At 34.2% G+C, this 17904-nt stretch overlaps 1 protein-coding gene across 18 annotated transcripts in view; it reads left to right on the forward strand.

Annotated features, from left to right (window-relative positions):
• CCDC91 (coiled-coil domain containing 91) overlaps window positions 1-17904 on the forward strand; it is a 159806-nt gene that overhangs the window by 50923 nt on the left and 90979 nt on the right. For all 18 annotated transcript variants that reach the window (XR_011142674.1, XM_068953370.1, XM_068953487.1 and 15 more), the window contains exon 7: window positions 17285-17362. Coding sequence is in view for 17 of the 18 variants with exons in the window: in XM_068953370.1 (XP_068809471.1) it covers window positions 17285-17362 (78 nt within the window). In the remaining variant the exon portion in view is untranslated. The remainder of the gene's footprint in view (window positions 1-17284; window positions 17363-17904) is intronic.

A 17904-nucleotide genomic window follows, 5' to 3' on the forward strand; every position in this document is an offset into this window, starting at 1 on the left:
TCTTTTCCCCGTTATCTCTGTCTTGAGTTTAACGGAAAAGTTACTGTTTTCCTTTTCTTACACACTCATGTTTCAATTTGCTTTAGTACAAAAGCATAGTTATAGCCTGTTCTATTTCAATTAGATTTTAAGCAATTTCACTCTACCTTCAGGTCAGATTGGAGTGGGAGGGTTGAAAATACAGGCTCAACCATACTGAGTGTATTCCAGCCATTACGGAATTCTCCCGCTACAAGGAAGCTGGGTTGTGAAACACAGTTCCTCCTCTTCAGCTGGCACTGGAGATTTAGGGATGACTGGCATATCTAGATCAATGTAAACAGGGAAAATGTATACCATTTTCCATCGTTCCTTTTTCTGTTTCTGAACTACTGAAGCAGGCTAAGCAGAACTACTTCTGTGCTTGCTCACTGCCTGAGTTGACATAGTTTAACAGTTATTTCAATTTTGCCACACATTGAAGCTGGAAATAATCTAGGCAATTTTAATGTGTTCCCTCTGGTATTTTAAATGGGATTTAAACATCTAATTCACATAAGATTCTTCAAATTTGAAAAGGGTAGTATTGTTGTGTTGGTTTTTCTTAATGGAAACTGGAGACTTATAGTTGTTTCAGACTCTTGGCCTGGGGTAAATGATATCTCATGTGATGCTGTGAATGATGCTGCTTAGTGATACACCAGTGATAAAGAATTTCTGAATGAAAACTGTGCTATTTTAATTGTTTAATTAGCAAGCACCAGCAAAAAGGTTACAGGAGCTCAAAGAAAACCTCTGATGACATTGACAGTTACGTCAATGTTACATTTTTGTTATGGTGCTTTTTAATAAGCTCTTTGTTTCCCTGTGTATCAGTTTTGATTTTGAAAACTACTGTTCTTGGAATAATTGTGATAAAGGAGAAATATTCTATCTAAAACTTTTTATTTCATTCTGTGCATTTATGATTCTGAAAAAGGTGTTCTGCAGGAGACTGGAAACAGGTTTTGGAAGTAGGTGCTTTTTGTGGCTGGAGTACTAGAAAATGTATGTTTTCTTACAAAACTAATATATGACTTACATCCTGTTAAATACCATCTTCTAAGAAAATATTTAGGTTGGTTTTAGGTGCAGACATAGAGGAGACAGAATACTAATAATGAAAAATAGGTGTTAAAAAAAAGTTATCTACTGTACCTGCAACTAAATTTATACATGAAATTCCAGGAAATTTCACAGGTCACAGCAGGGTTTAAAATTATGGAACACTGTGAAAATTGGAGAGTTCAGAAAAGGTACTTTCATAGACCGCTATGTATCTTTTTGCTGGACAGTCAAAGGTGTTTATAAATGTGGCAATATCCTTTGCCCACCTCTGTTTCAAGTGTGTGCCAGAGGCCTCACATTTATTTCTTCACCTTTTTAAAAAATTCTTTTTTTTGTACTTTTATACTCTTCTTTCTGACACTCATTTTCCCTTAAAGTCTCTTTTTTATGAGTAATTTCAGACTTGTTTATCTTTTGATCTGTATATTTTTTTCCTATTTTGATGCCTTCTTTCCTCTAAATTATTTCTGCACAATATGAAAAAAATCCAACTTTATTTCCGTTAGGAAAAGCTTCTGCTCTCCTGCCTCATGTTTATCCCTTTAAACTTAAATTCCTGTTTTATGAATTATTTTATTTCCTTGTTTCAGAATGATTGATTAGAAGAGTGGATATCAGACTTAGCATGCTAATTTTCTTTTTGAAGAAAATTTTCTTTTTTACAATTATGTACCTCCTTTGGTTGTCTGATTTTAAACATGTGCAAGAAATTATGCTTAGACAGCTTTAATTTTTCAACTGTGTAAGCATAAAAATTGTTCCGATCTGACCACTTTCTAACTGCCCTTTACCTTTTTATGTCAGTGTATCCCAGATCTATTTGAATGAATAGTTTGCTCAGTCTATCACAAATCCATCAGAGCAACTGCACATTTCTGTGCATTCATAGTAAGTGTGTTCAAGATGATTCATCTTTTTCTTTTTTCTCTTGTTAAACATGGAAAGTCAGCCAAAACATATTTAATCTACTGACGTATTGGAAGTGTTTCCCATCAAATTTATCTCATCAAATTTTTCATTGGACCTAGCTCTTGTAGAACCCAGATGAGTTGTAACTGTGCAAAATGTACTACTCAAAATTAAGAAAAGTCGCATGCAGTAGAACTTGCATGATTGAACAGTTACAGGAATGCTTGTAAGTTAGCTGCTGTTTGGCATGCAGTTCCTCAAAAATGTGAGGAACAGTACCAATAGGAAGCGACTCAGTATCTCTGGATCCACTTGATTCCTGTTTGTATTCAATGTCAAGCATCTGACGCAGCTAATGCAGTTATAGTGAGTACTTAGTCATTGCTATATTGAAATACTAGCTCTTACTCAATATTAGTCAATACTTTCAACAGTGTTTTTGTTGTTCATGTTTATGCGCTTGGGAGAAATGAGATGAATAGCAAATATTAGGATGATATTTTGGCAATCTCCTTTTAATTGCTAAATCATCTCATTTTGCTCATAGTTCATTCATAAACCCTGGTTACAATATACTTGGGTGAACACCTTACTCCACTGGTGGATATTTTATTGTCTAATTAACATATTGGTTTAAACGCTATTTCATTTACTTCAAGCTATATTTAATTTTATTTATATATATAGTACACACTTGATGTTGGAACAGATCGATCAGGTGAAGTATTGTATCATTTGTCTAGTATTAAACAATTTTATTTGTGTGAATGTATTCCAATCCAACAAATTCATACACTGCAGCTTATTATTTAATTAAGGAAAAGCTAGGGTGAATTGCATGTGAAAGTTTAAATTATTCATGCATTCTGTATGCAAATTGATAATTAATTATGCCTTTAAAATTTACTCTCTTTTTACTTGAGTAGTGCAATTGCTGAAACTTAATATGTAGGCAAAATTAATAGCATCTTACTCTCAACAAACAAGTAATGATGTAAATGCATCCTGCCAGGGGATAATAGATCATTTCTGCAAAGCTCCTCATACTGGCAAAGCAGTTACACCAGTAGAGTATTAGATATTGCAGTGATCATAATAGAATATAAATATAGCAACTTGATATTGAGGTTTTACAACTAGCAACTGACTGTAAGAAACTTAAAAAAGTAAAATAAAATTTGGGATTTGAAGGAGATAAGGTAAGGTAAAAGTCAGCCCTGGTCATATTCCAACATAACTAGATTGCTGATTCCCCTTTAATTTTTTTTCTTTAAATACAATTATGTATTTATATCGTCAAAGTAGTTTCCTAGCATAAGTTCATATAGTGAAAAATTTTGATTCTGCTTATATATAACTTTATTGACACAAATTACTGCACTATTACTGTTTAAAAAAAAAATGCTGCTGAGACTTGTATGATTTTCCCCATGAAAGGCTTACAACGTCCAGAACAGTGTGTGGCATTGAAAATAATCATGTACTTAAATTTTTAAGGACTTTTTAAAAATATTTTTTTAACTTTTCTTGGCTAACATTTTATCTGTAGCCTGAGTTCTTTTAAAAGAAAATTGACCCTTATCAAAACTAGAACATCTGTTCTTAAACTTGAAGGATATTGAGATAAATGACTCTTGCTTAAGCTTTCCTTATTATTCTGTGCAGTTCTTTGAAAATAAATGTGTTGTTTAAACCTATTGCTAGACAGACAATATTTTAGTTTTGGATTTATGTCACAAATTAATGTCCTCATATGAATAATTATCTGGGATGATCAACATTTATTGCGAGAAATAAATATCATAATGAAATCTTACTTATAAATCTGCAAATGCAAGCTTGATTAATACTTAAAAATAATCTAAAATACTGTGATAAAAGACTATGAGAGCAATTTGGAATTTCTTCATGTGTTGTAAGTTTGTTTTGTTTTATGTTTTTCCCCTTAAGAATAAGCACAATTCCCCTTAAGAATAAGCACAATATTACTAACTGAGGTTAATGTAATTATAGTTCATTTTTATCTAGTGGGAGCAATCAGCTTCCTGTGTCTGGTTTTCTGAAGTCTTAAGTGTATAGACTGAGTTTGAAAAGAAAGAAGTGACTTTTTCATTGCAAAGCAGATTTCTATTCATCTGCTAGATATAGTAGCTGAAATGAGGCTAGGTTACTCAAGGAAGGGTAAAAGAGAAAAAATATAATGTAGTTGAGCTTGTATGCAAGAAAGAATGACACATCTTCCCAACCAGCGTTACATTTACCACTATAACTGGAAAAGTAATATTTTTGATTGAAGATCCTCTTTATTAGCGCTGAAGAAAAAAATTCATTTTCCATTTCATTTACTAAATCATGATTTCAGGCAGTGTTTCACATTAGTTGTTCCTTGTTTTTGTGGCATTGCTTTGCAAAGTATTTTGTTAAAAGAATCCTTTTGTACTATGTAATAATTACAGTATACTAACAAGCTATTGTTATTATTAAAGTGCTTCAACAGTGTAATTTTTGTTTTAAATGCAAGAATACGTGATGTTTGTTTCCATTGAGGAAAATTTGATCTCAAATTGATACCATATTCTTTATGCTTCTGTAGAAGTTCCAATTTTTATTTAAACTATGGCCCTGTGTTTAGTAGTGAGCAGGGTTAAATGTTTTAGGTTGAAGACTTATGAAATTCTGTAGTATATTATTTTGAAATTAGCTGCTTGTAGGGAGAGATCTTGCTCTCCTTCATGCCTTCTCATATCTTTTAGTATTTATTGGGTGTTTTTGGTTATTGCTGTCACTAGCATTGGATTTGCCTCGTACAGGAACTTCCCTCTTGTAAATGGAGACAATTGCAATTTTGGTCACAAAATGAAAACCATGTCTGGGTTTCATATGGAGTTTGATCATATGTGTGCCATCTAAGATTACCTGAACAGAATCCTCCCATGGTCAGCCATAAAGCAGCTGCATGCAGCTGCAGCAGTGAAAGCTTACTTCAGTGAATGGGACTTGGAACATTCATTTGCTTATGAACATTCATTTTTAGCCTTGTATAACTTTGCTGCATTCAGTGCTATTGTTTTTAAACAAGATCAAGAATTAAGATTAATTCTGTCCTCATTTGCTAAAAATGTGGTGTCTATATTAACTAAGGAAAATGATTCAGGGATTTATGGGATTCTACCTAAAACGCACTGGACACTTTAGGTGCAGGGGAAAAGAGGATATTGTAGCTATCCTGTAGCAAAGACTACAGGAGTAGTCTAATAATATTTTGTAAATGAAAATACTATACAAAAACAGTATTGGATGCAGGTCTAGTAGCATTTGCTCCCTTTTTACTTCAAGATTGTCTGTCTTTGCTTTCGCATTTTATTTCAAGAGCTGAATACTTATTAAATAATCATAGAGCTCTTTGAGACATGATGCAATTCCTAGGACGGTATTTCATAAACTTTCAACACATTGCCTGTCTGTCACCACCAATTAAATTATCTTTGCAGATTCTAATCACTGACTTAACAGTATAAGGGTAGCTGATTAATCTTCTGTTGCACGATGGAAACTCAATAGTATATTTGAAGGAAGAAACCATTTTTAATTCAATTTTTGAGATTTTGCATTTTTAATCTGTTGCACTTTTCCAGCTTTTTAGTGTGACCTCCAATCTTTTAAATACCTTTATATCTACTTAATAAATCTGCAACATCTACTTAATAAATCTGCATGCATTCAGTTGAGGAAGGCTATATTCCAGAAGGATTTACCTTCTCTTTTTTGAAAAGGCTTTTAGCGAAGAGCCTTACTGTAAGCAACATTTATGTCAACCTGAAGAGAGGAGCTGCTCAGAATGAGAAGAGCATGTCTTAATTATGATTTTCTCATCTGGATTAGTCAATTTGTGGGAGCTCTGAAGAAGTGTTAAATACTAAGAAGTTTCAAATGAAGTTAAAAAACAGCTAAAGCGTTTAGTCAAAACTCAGTCCTAATGCTGTGGCCTTTTAAAACCTATTTGAAGTTTGATTTGTATTACACAACGAAGCGTGAGCTTGTTACTGCATCCCTGCCAACTGGCTTGGAAGGGAACTGAGGGACCTTGAGTGAAGCAGCGTATGTATGGTCTTAGTTTGTAGAGCTGGAGGAAGTGAGATTTGTGTCCAAATTAGAATCCCTCTGCCTTTCCCTCTTGCTTTTTCAGTAACAGGAGCGTGTTCTTGTTTTAGCGTACTCTTGATTTTTTGGGGGAAAATGAGATTTCTGGGCTTTCAAAAAGAAAATAAAAGGCAGAAGAAACTGCAGCATATTGAATAGGTTAAGGAAGGGAGGTTTGGACAGTTACTGTTGTCCGAAGAAAGAATTTCAAAGATGAGAACCATGATTTTACCGTTGTGGGAGGAAAGGAGAAAATGAGAGAGGAGAGTTTGTTTTAGAAACAATGTAATGGCGAAGTGACAAAGATCTGAAGAGTGAGTGAGCGTTAGATACAGGAATGGGAAAGTCAGTTATTACTTCAAAGTTACATGTGTGCAAGTCTTGGAGGGAAGTGCAGTTTTTGAACTGGGACAACAGGAAAGGCTGTGAGATGGTGTGAGAGGACAGATGAGAAATTAAATTTTATCCATGTTAATTTTGCTTATGTCGCTTGGTCTCCTTTTCCAGATGAGGGTAAGGAAGGGAAAAGAAGAAGTTCTAGGCAGTTTTCTTCCAGTTCTTGCACCATAAAAGACTTTCTACAATGTTCTTTTTGGGATATGCACATACAGCTTTAACTGAGGTAAATAAGTTTCAGCTGAAGGCCAAATTTGACTTTGACTAATATTTTTTTCAAACATGGTCTCCAACTTCAAGTTTTATCCTTCAGTTAGAATTCTGTTTGTTCTTACACTTTCAAAAAGACTAAATTGTGCTTCAAAAGCAGTTGAATTGTTTCTTTAGGAATCTCTTTCTCACAGTTTCTTTTTTTTAAAGTCTGAGTACTAATCAGAAAAAGTGCAAAACAATTTCCAGTCACCTACAAAGCATAGTGACTTCGTCAGTCATAAGGAGTTAACAGCAATAACTTTGGGGGAAAAAAGAAACAGTTTGTGAAGGCAGATCTGAATAAACTACTATTGCAATACTAGTAAATAAACTAGTGTTGCAGTGCTGATGGGAAGAAAAGAAAGTCATGGTACTTTTTCAATTTATTGTACATTAAGGAGTTAATGAAGAAAGATGATGGACATAAAATTATCTTTTTGAGATGATTATAAAAGAGAAGTAAATGGAGCGTGTCAAATACACCCTAGAAAAAAAACAATATTGAATTTTGTTTTTTCTGGAGTATCTTTTGAAAGACACAGGTATGTGCATATTTTTATTTTCACTGAAATGTTAGAATTTTGAATATTTATCCTATGAATCTGTTTGCTTTTTTGTCAGTTTTTGCAACAGGATCATGTTTTTAAGCTGGATAAGAAGAGATAGTTGAGTGATCCGTAGTTTTTAAAATTTAGCAAGTATACTGGACAAATCTTCTTAAAATAACTTTTGGGGGGATGTGATAATCAATATCATCCTTGGCTGTGGCCACCATGAAATATTGTAGTCCAGGTTCCTGAAGGGAGTCAGCAAGTCTTGCAGCAAAGTACAGACTACAGATTTCAAGAGAGTAGACTTCAGTTTAGTCAGGTTCTGAGAGAGCTGGCTGCCGTCATTATGAGATGACATCTTGGAGACTGAGGGAAGTCTGTAATGACTGGACAAAGATGAGAAGGATCATGTGGGGGTTTATAGGCTGGCCAATCTTTTGATCCTTGGAAAAATGGAGCATGCCCTCTTGGAAGCCATGCCTGGGCACATGAAGTAGGTGATTGGGAATAGCCAGCATGGGTTTACTGAAAGGTAAATCATTTCTGACCAACCAGATTCCCTTCTGTGATGGGAAAACTAGGCTGTGGATAAGAGGAATGCAGTGAATGTTGTCTAGCTTGACTTCAGCCTAAGGAAGAGACGGGTTAGGGGGAACCTAATGGAAGTTGTCCAATACCTACAAGGTGACCAGAAAAGCTTACGCCAGGCTCTACTGATGTGCACAGCAGGAGAACAAATAAAAATAGTCATAAACTGAAACATGGGAAGTTCCATCTTGATCTAAGAAAAAAAAATATTTTTATGATGAAGATAATTAAGCATTGGGATGTTTTGGGCAGAGAGATGTGGAGTCTCCATCCCTGGAGTTTTTCAGAGTCTGACTGGACAGAGCCTTGACCAATCTAATCTGAATTCAGTGCTGATATTGCTTTCAGCAGGAGGTTCAGCTTCTAGATGACCCTTCCAGATTGGTCCCTTCCAATCTGAATGATTGTGTCATTTTTTTTATTTGTATTTTTTTATTTAATAATGTGCTCATAAACAGAGAAAAATAAATAGCCCACTGCCAGTCACTAAGGTCATAACTCAAATCCAGAGGATATTCCCAGGGCAGATTTATATGCCATATTTTACTCAAATCTAGTCCAAATAGCTGCTAGCAAAATGACATTAGCCATTTAGGGCAGGGCCAGGAATGCTTGTACCAAAAATCTGATTAATACAGTATTTGAAATATACTAATCAGAAGATCTATTACTGTAAACTCAAATCACTGTTGTATAGAGCTATAGCATTTTTAGTATTTTGAAATGCATCTGTCCTGTTGGAGTAGGAACTCATATTATCCAACATTTCTAGATTAATAATATAATGAGATTTTGCAGTAAGCAAAATATGGTCATTTAAAATACAGAAGTGCATGAGGAGTTCTGTAAAATACACCAGAAACACTAAAGAGTAGGATATATTATTCAAGTTACAAATGCACAGATTTTATATCTTTTCCTGAACTGTGGGAGATACTTCCAGGTAGGATTCTTTTGAAGTTAGGCAACAAACTCTTCGCTTTCCACACTGAAGAGGTATTGTTCTTGTCTTTTAAAAGATGGTAAAGATGTTAGTTCTTCTGCTTTCTTTTGATTTGCTTTTTGTTGTCTCTGGCAAAACTTGAAACTTATGCATTTTCTTCCTGCATGCTCAGATTATTTCTGGTTTGCCAGATAAGTTTAACAAATAATCAACCATTTAATCTGGAAGTTGACAATTTGATAACTGTTCTTAGGGTGCAAGCAAAATGTTGGAATAAATTACAGATGCAGTTTTTATTCTGCCTTCAGCAGTATGATCTAAATGAGAAGTGTTTTATTTCATAACCCTTTTTTCACTTGAACGAGAAGGTCAAGAGAAGCTTGTCTTGGAGATCCTCAGATGAAGCAGTCTCTAAGGCTTTGCTGTCTTCTCTTTTCAATACATGCTTTTCTTGGCATTTGTATTATTGCAGACTACCTAATTTGATGCTCACTTTCCCAAATTGTTCTTCATTCTGTCTTTTGATCTAAATCCTAATCACCTCTCTAATAGAACAAATACAGAAGCTTAATGAAGAGAGATTTGTCTTTCCTTTCGTCCTGTAAGATCTGTCGCTTTTTTTTCCAGTTGCACATCATACCTTCCGTCAGCTATCTTCAGATTTTGAGACGTCACTTCTTTTTTGAGCATGTGAGAGGATCTGTCTAGTTTAGTATCAAATACTGAATTTTTCTTCAAAAGCACAATATATGCAGTTACTTTTTAATCACAAAAGGAGTTGAGTTACTTTTTAATCACAAAGAGATGAAGATGTAGTTTACTTTACGTTTTTTTTCTTCTCTTCTGCTACTCTTGCTTGAGATACCTAAAAGCTGCTATCTCAACACTATCTCCTCAAGGTTTCATGGCACAAATTGATCTTCATTCATAATACTGTCTTCAGTTCACTGTTTTGGAAAGAAAAATTCTGAAGTGAACTTTCTAGCCTTCTGAAGTATTCATAACAAATGTTGGTCTGCTTGGACGATAATAGATTTGATAAGACAATATTATTGTTACCCAAATCAATTATGTGGAAAAAAAAATTGTAGCCATGAATAAATTTGGTAAGCACTGTGTGTTGTAGCTGCTTTGATGCACTCTTTTGCTCTTAATCAGCTGTTTTTCAGATAGCATGTCTCATTGGTAATATTCTTGGTATTCCAAAATGTATTTATGTGTCAGAAGAGGCAAAGTTAAGTTTGGAGGGAAAGTTGAGTATTATCACCATTGTTTGCTTTCTGAACTTTGTAACAAGATGGAGCCAAAGAAAGTAGTTTAGATACTGAAAATGAATAGCATTTCAAATAGATATATATTCAAATATAAAGATATAACTTATTTTTATGTTATTTTTGTTGAAATAACGTTTAGATTATATTTGTGCTTATTTTCCATGGTGCGAAAAACAAGAAAGAAAACAATTTATCCTTTCATATCACTGGAAAATATTTTAAAGATGGGTTAATTTTAGTCTTTTCATGTAATGATGCCATAATTTATTACTTTGTCTCCCAAACTTAAATCCTAAAATTTTTCCAGTTTTCCCTTAAGTGAACTTCCTGCCTAGATGCTTTTGAAGCTATTGGACTGAGTGTCAGGTTTCTTTGTAGAGTTCTTGGGCTTTTAAACATGCATAATCATGTGAAGGGAATAGAGCTATGCTTTAGGAATGTTCTATGAACATCACTGAATATAATAACTCTATGAAAAATCAACATGCATTATTTCAATCACTTTTGATCATTTAGTATGTTACTAAAACATATATTTATGACCTTTACAAGATTCACAAAGCTGCAGATGGAAATGTTACCATTTTTGGCACAGAAGTTATTTTCAACTGAGTTACAGTTTTGGTATATTTAGATAAATGGTGATTTTAACCACCATGCCCTGTGAAAGTTTAGTGTATTTGAAACTGGGAATAAAAGACTGTATCCAGGAGGAAAAAAAATAAAAAACAACAATACTGTGCTGTAATGAACTACAGACAATGTGTCCTTTGCAAGTATTCTGCTGTCGTTTGCTTTGTAATACAAAGGCAAGTTGTTTTTAGTGCTTTCTGTGAAAAGGCACTATATTTTAAGAATCTGGAGGCAGTCAGAGAAGGCTTCATGAGTCATATGTACTGTTCTGTTTACCATGTCTGCTTTGCTAGTAAAATATATGTTAATACTAAAATTAATATTAGTTAACAGATTAGTTAAAAGATTCTGCCTTGTGAGATAACTGTTCTCTTATCTATCTTGGTTAATTTCCTCCTCAACTGAGAGTTTTTATGCTTATATCCTCTGGAAAAAAAAAAAGAAGCAGATTTATTATGCAGTTATTTTTCACTAAATATTAGCACCTTAAATGTAACAAAACAGAGATCCATGTAATGAACTGCACATGCTTGAAGAGTTTAGTTACATCTGCTGTGGGTACTATACCCGTTTTTTAGTTTTGAGTATGTACAGTGTTTGCCATACTATTTCATTTCCATAGTTTTTCACATTTAATCAGTCATAATCTTTCCCAGCAGACTGGTCCATTCTCACCCACTCAGCTCCAACAGAGTTCTACCTCAGCAGAAAATGTCCTTACCACTGTGTTCAGAAGTAGCTCATGAAAGTCTGTCCAGTATCTCACTTTATTATTCACTTCAAAGTCAATTATTGTTGTATGCTTCAGGTAGCAGTGATAGTTACCTGTATAAAATAAATGATACTATCTCCTTGGTTCCTGTGGTGAGCTGAAGGTTGTGCATGCTGCATTTCTATTCATAATGAAGATAAATCTGAAATATTCTTTAATTCCTTCCTATAAAAAAAATATATTTTTTATATCTTTAGGCTGGTCAGTTCTATCTTTTGCTAGAATGTTGGCAATGTGACCAAGGTGAAAATACCTGCTTTGCTATTGATCTGAAGGCAATCCTGTGTCTTAACTCTTAAGATAGAATGCACATTATTTGAGATGAACAGAAATAGTGACCAATCTGCATCTTATACAATAGCACACTCTAGTGTGTATATTAATTAGCCATTATGGCCTGATTCTGATCATGCTTAAATCTGTTTTGCAGTGATTTAACTTTGCTGTGTTTAGTGAAATTATTTTTGCCTTATACTTTGGTGAGCAGGAGAAAGTATGCATCTTGAGATGAGAAGTGACCAGTTTATTAGCAGAACTAGTATGATACCAACTGTAGTTTATTATTGACTTTATATAATACATACATATTGCTTCTGAAAAAGAAAAAAGTCTTTCTTGTGGAGCGGAAAATCTTGATGTAATGGAGGAGTTGAGTCTAATATGAAGAGTGAAATTGATTTAATTGTATAGAGAAAAATTGTGTGTAGGATGAATATGAAGTTTGCCTTCTAATTTGGTTGCGTGCAGAGGACTACACTTTGTTGCCTTTTTGCTGTAGTACTGAAGTTAGGGGGGAAGATGCTGGCTCCAACTTGCAGATAATTCTGGACCTATCACAGCCTTGCAAAAGATAGGCAAAATCAACATCAACTCGAATAACTGGCTTGCACACCACATACTAATATGTGACTCTTCACAGGTGTTAACAAAAGCATGTGTAGAGTTATAATGTGGGTACACTGTGTTGATTTAACGTTTTATTGATATGTTTTTACTAAAGGATAATGGCTTTTTTAAAATAGGATTTTGGAATAAGTGCATGTCAGTTGACCCCAAAACATAGATTTTATTATAAATCATAGTTCACTATTAATGATAGTGGGAAAAATTTTAGAAACTTTTCCAGAACTCATTTTATTTCTTCCATCATGTTATTTCCCCCATAGGTGTGGTTTCTTAGTACTGTTATGCAGATCTGACTTTTGTTTCATCTATGCATTATTGCTCTAATTTTTTTTATGTTATAGATTATGATTATTGATATCCTAATAAAATAAGAGGTAGAATTAATTTAACTTCTTTTACCCTAATCACAAGAATAATTAAAAAATCGATGAGGAAATTGTGCCTGTGGAGAAAATGACACAAATTGAATAGACGTGATATAAATTCATTTGTTCAATTACTTTAAATGTTTTATTGGTGTTAATGTTTTTGATGTTAGTTCTACCCACTGTAGGGCTGGCATTGTGAAATTATTATGGTGTTTACTGTTATGGGCTGATCGTTATCAAAAAATACTTTGATATGTAGCCATTTGTCTCCTTTTCAGGTGGTTCTATTTGGTGGCCCTAAAACTGCTGTATCAAGTTTCTTTTTTGTTGCCGATTATGACATGGGTCAGAAGCACTAGCACAAGAAGATATTATTCTAAGCATCTGCTTTGACAAACCAGTTCAAAATAGTTAGTTGCTGTTACTTCATTCTGTTTCCTTCTGTTTTGTGGTATTCCAAAGCTTTGCTATTACAAATCTTATTGTCTCCTAGTACTGCAGGCCTTCCCTGCTCTTTTGCCATAGTATGACGTGCTTTGGCTCTACCCATACTGTGTGGACAAAAACAGCTGTGTATTGAGTAACAAATACACTGGCTGCCAGAAGTGCCAGGTCTTTCTTATTTACTTTCTGAAAGGGATAGAGCATTCCTAAAGAACTGTAGTTATCTTTTCTGCTTTTGATAATGGAAAGAAATGGGGTTGCTTTGAGTTAGGTGAGAAAAAAGTAAGACAGCAAGCATCTTTTCTTCCCTTCTGATACACAGTTTTACCTACTGCTATTGCAGTATATGTGAAACTTGCTTATATGCCAGAATGAAAGGTTAGTAGGGAATCTGTACAGAGTCTGTGGGTAGCGCACACACACGTCCCCCAAAATTCAAGACATTCTGCCTCTTGAAAAGGTAGCAGAAAATCTATCAATTTAGGGATAAATAGATGTTAGTGAGTGAATACACAGCAGTTAAGGTGCAGGTCCTTCCTCTCCTTTCCCCCCATAGATCTCACAATCTTTCTTCTTGCTGTTCTTACATTGTACACTATTGAGAGATGTCACCCTTGCACTTCCTAGTATTCACATAGCCATGCCTAGCACGTCTGTCAAAATGGATGTTAACAAAGACCGCTGTTTAAATTGTTTATGCTAACTACGGTTCATTTAGGCTGAAGTGATTTAGGAAGCAATTCAGTGCAGAGATCTGAGAGAAGCGTTAATGCAGCTGGCAATCCGTAAGGAGCGCTGAGAGACCAGTGGTCAGTAACCTCTTCTGCTATCACAGCTGGTGCAGATGCCTATCTGCCCAGCTGCTGGACTTTCTGATAAGCGTTCCTCTAACGTGGTTTATGATTCCTAGTGGCGTAATAAGAGAAAATTAGAGTTTAGAGGCACTTCTTTGCTTTAGGCTGTAAGAAAGCTTTCAAAGTTTGTTCCCATTTTCTCCTTTTTATCACTCAAGGTATACCTGATGTATTCATGAAGACACATGCATTTGTTAACATTAAAACATATTGTCTTATACATAAATAATTTGCAAAGATATATTTACTCATGTAAGACTCACAAAACTTAAAGATTGAAACCTTTCAGTTTTCACTGAAGCCTTTCAGTATTCACTCATAATCACAGAATAATGAGTTATTTATTACCTATTGCTTCTGTATTGTGTCAGCATAGAATGCTTCCTTCTCAGTGTTATCTAGAACGGTCATCAAGATTTTGATCACAAAAAAAAAAAAAAAATCCACCTTCCAAATTTCTATTTAATTACCTATCAGTGCTGTGATGTGAGATTCTGTCCATGAGAGCGCGAGGGAACAAGGTGAATGTCTTCTGAGGATCATTTTACTGAACTTTGAACTCTCTCAACTCTTGTTTGATTCTTTTCTTAAAAGCTTTTGTGAAATACAGGAAGGGAACAGCAACATTCTTGAAAAACTTTCCAAAGTTATACAAATCATATAGGTGGACTCTACAAGAGGCAGAAAACACAGAATTCTCTGTAATACGGAATCTGTAGATTACATCTTAATGTTAGGTCCACACCATTCAAAAGTTTTCACAGACCTTGCCCTTTCTTTCTTAAAACCAGAGTAGTTATGTCAACTCATAAATGCATTTTTTCTGCAGAAAGCAGAGTTTATTTTGAGGATTTGTGAAGAATTGCCATGACCATTGTTCATTGAATCAGTGTGCTGCTCTTCTTTTGTTTACAGTCAAATTATGAAACTCAGGAACTTTGCTGTGTATCTTCATTATTAGACTATAGATCAATACATACATTTCCAAAATGTTACTTACAGTTTCTTTTGGTCTTCTCTTCTCTTTATTGAATATTTCAAGGACCAAGCACACATTCCATGGAGTGATATATCAATACAGTTAGGAAACAGTATTTGACAAACTTTCAGAAGAAAAGGTCTACCATCATCAGAAGGAATTGAATTGCACTCTTTTACAGTTCAGAAGAAATAAACTTACAGGTCTGCTATCTTAGCAGATAAATCTTGCAAATAGACACACACTACAGGCAATGTAGTGTAGCACTTGCATGTTTATAAATATTCCAAAATTCACTAGATTGGATGAAGTCTTTCTTTGGAGGGAGAATCGCAGTGTGACCTTAAAACTTTTCTTCTGTGTACTTAAAATAATACCTTTCATTCTTTCTGCTAGTTGTGGCATAGAAATGGATTGCTAGACCCGATCAACTCTAGACAGATTATACCTTACCAGTAGTTCTTCACTAATGAGAATATTTGCTGCTCTTCAGGGAATGTTTAAAGTAAATACTCTAAAATATTTATTCCCTGAATTGATCAGGGGTAGCAATTCCATTCTATGACAAATGGGATTTTCATGTTGGTAGTTATACCTTGGTGTTGATGCTTCGTCTTATGCTATCAGTTGACATATGGCATGTGACTGTGAATAAGTAACAAATTCTGTAAAACTTGAAATTCTCTGTCAGAAAAGAAACTGCGTTTTTTGCTTTGCATCTTGATTTGCCTGGTAATGCTGGTGAGGTGTGCCCTGCTTTTTATTGGGATGAAATATGTTATTTCCTCTATCAACATAGTTGATCCAGTATGTCTCACTATGTTGCATTTAAAGTAGTTCTGAAAGATCTTTGACACCATATTTTTAAAACTCCTCTGATTTAAAAGCTTTCTTCAATTTAGAGTTCTTTCTCTTGCTTCCTCACCCCGCTAAAATAATGAAAATGACCTTCCTTTATGTAATTCTTTTCTTCATATGCATGAATCAAGGATATGCTGCTACAGCAATGACTGTTTTCCTATTTTTTCCATGTTCACTTTTCACAATTAATTTAATTTGTTAATGACTTGTGAAGTTTTTAAGTTAAACACTGGATCATATTTTTCCCCTAGATACTAATTCTAATTTTTACTGTAAAAACATGGCTAGTTCACAGGACTATTTTATATAAAACATCTCAATTTAGCTAGTTTGTCAATGATGTCTGTCCCTCACAATGTGACTCAACTGATGTAACCAGGCGGCGTGCATTGTTATCTGAAGTAGTAGTTTGTTTGTTTACACTTAGAAATATTTCCATGTTCAATTCTGCTTTGTATCAGTTCTTGTGGAGCTCCACACTTTCCTGAAAACCAGTTTGATTCAAATCTGAATGTCTTGCTGTGTCTGGGCCAAAGATAAGCAGTATGAGTAGCTATAATTTCAAATATTTTGCGAAGATGATCCTTTCAGTAGAAAGGAACTGAATGACAGGGCAGAAGAAATCGCTAATCTAATTTAATAGTTAGACTGTTGAATTTGTTTTTAATAGTGTTATATAGATATTCATAACGAACATGCTTTTATATTAGATTTTCCATTTCAACCATATGGATCTTAGAAAACTTAGAGCTCAATTAATAATTTCCAAATTAAATTCCGTCCAAAACCCCATAAATATATAGTGTAAGTTGTGTATAGAGTTGCCCTGTAATCACTGCAAGATAAGGTTTATGATGAGTGCCTTTCTGCATTCTGCACCAATTTTCCTAGGACATTTAACACATGTGCAATCTGCTGTACTAGCTGATTTAAGAAGAGATCATGGAAGCAGAGAATGAGGGAAGAGGGAAAATCGTTCAGCTTCTTATTCATTAGTGGTTTGAAAAAAGTAATGCTGCTCATTGTTAATTGTGAAAAGCTGATGAGAATCTAATGAGATGTTCAAATTGCTGGCTTAGACTGCAAACCATAGGCAAGCATTTTCATAGAAAGGCAAAAATATTGGAATGTTTTTAATCTGCACTTAAAAAGAAAAATAAGTTTAGAAACAACTTGAATCGAGCATATATGTAATATGCAAAAAACCAAGATATTTACATTTTTTCATGAAAGACAAAAAAAAGAGGAAACTAGTTGATCTTAATTAATATGGCTATGGCTGTGTCAGGTGCCTATGTTGTATATGATCTTTCCTTATTTCTGTGCAGGAGAAGCATAAGCAGGAGTTAGAAGACATGAGAAAAGCTGGACATGAAGCCTTGAGCATTATTGTTGAAGAATTCAAGGTAAGTGAATTGTCAAGACAAATTCCAAATATTAGCGTAATAATATAAGTATGCACTGCAGGTAATCTTCTTTACTATTGCTTGTTATGTTTGGTCAGCCTCTTTTCAGGGTAAGACCATCTTTTCAATTGCTTCTAACATAGATTGGCCTGAAATTTTGGGTAACGTTGTCTCAGTCTATACTTTTTTTGAGGAAAACTGGTCAAATGGATGCTGTTTAAAATTTTGCATTCATTTGAATGCAAAATGAACACATAATGAACCTATGTTCGTTATGGAACACAGGTTAAGAATTAACTTTTTTTCTCAAGTAAACAAGTCAAATATGTGTTTTTTTAATAAAAATAACATTCTACATTTTTAGGACGCGTATCTTAAGGAATTTATTTTATTATATGCAGCAGATATGACAGCAGTTACACTCAGTAGTAGCAAGATAACCGAGTAAGGCTCCTATGATAAGATTTGCATAATTTAAAAAAGAAGGAAAATCTGATCCCTCTGATATCACTCAACTGTCATTATCCAGTGCTGTCTCAAGT

This window comes from Struthio camelus, chromosome 1, assembly GCF_040807025.1.
Source record: "Struthio camelus isolate bStrCam1 chromosome 1, bStrCam1.hap1, whole genome shotgun sequence".
In the NCBI taxonomy this organism is placed as follows: Eukaryota; Metazoa; Chordata; class Aves; order Struthioniformes; family Struthionidae; genus Struthio; species Struthio camelus.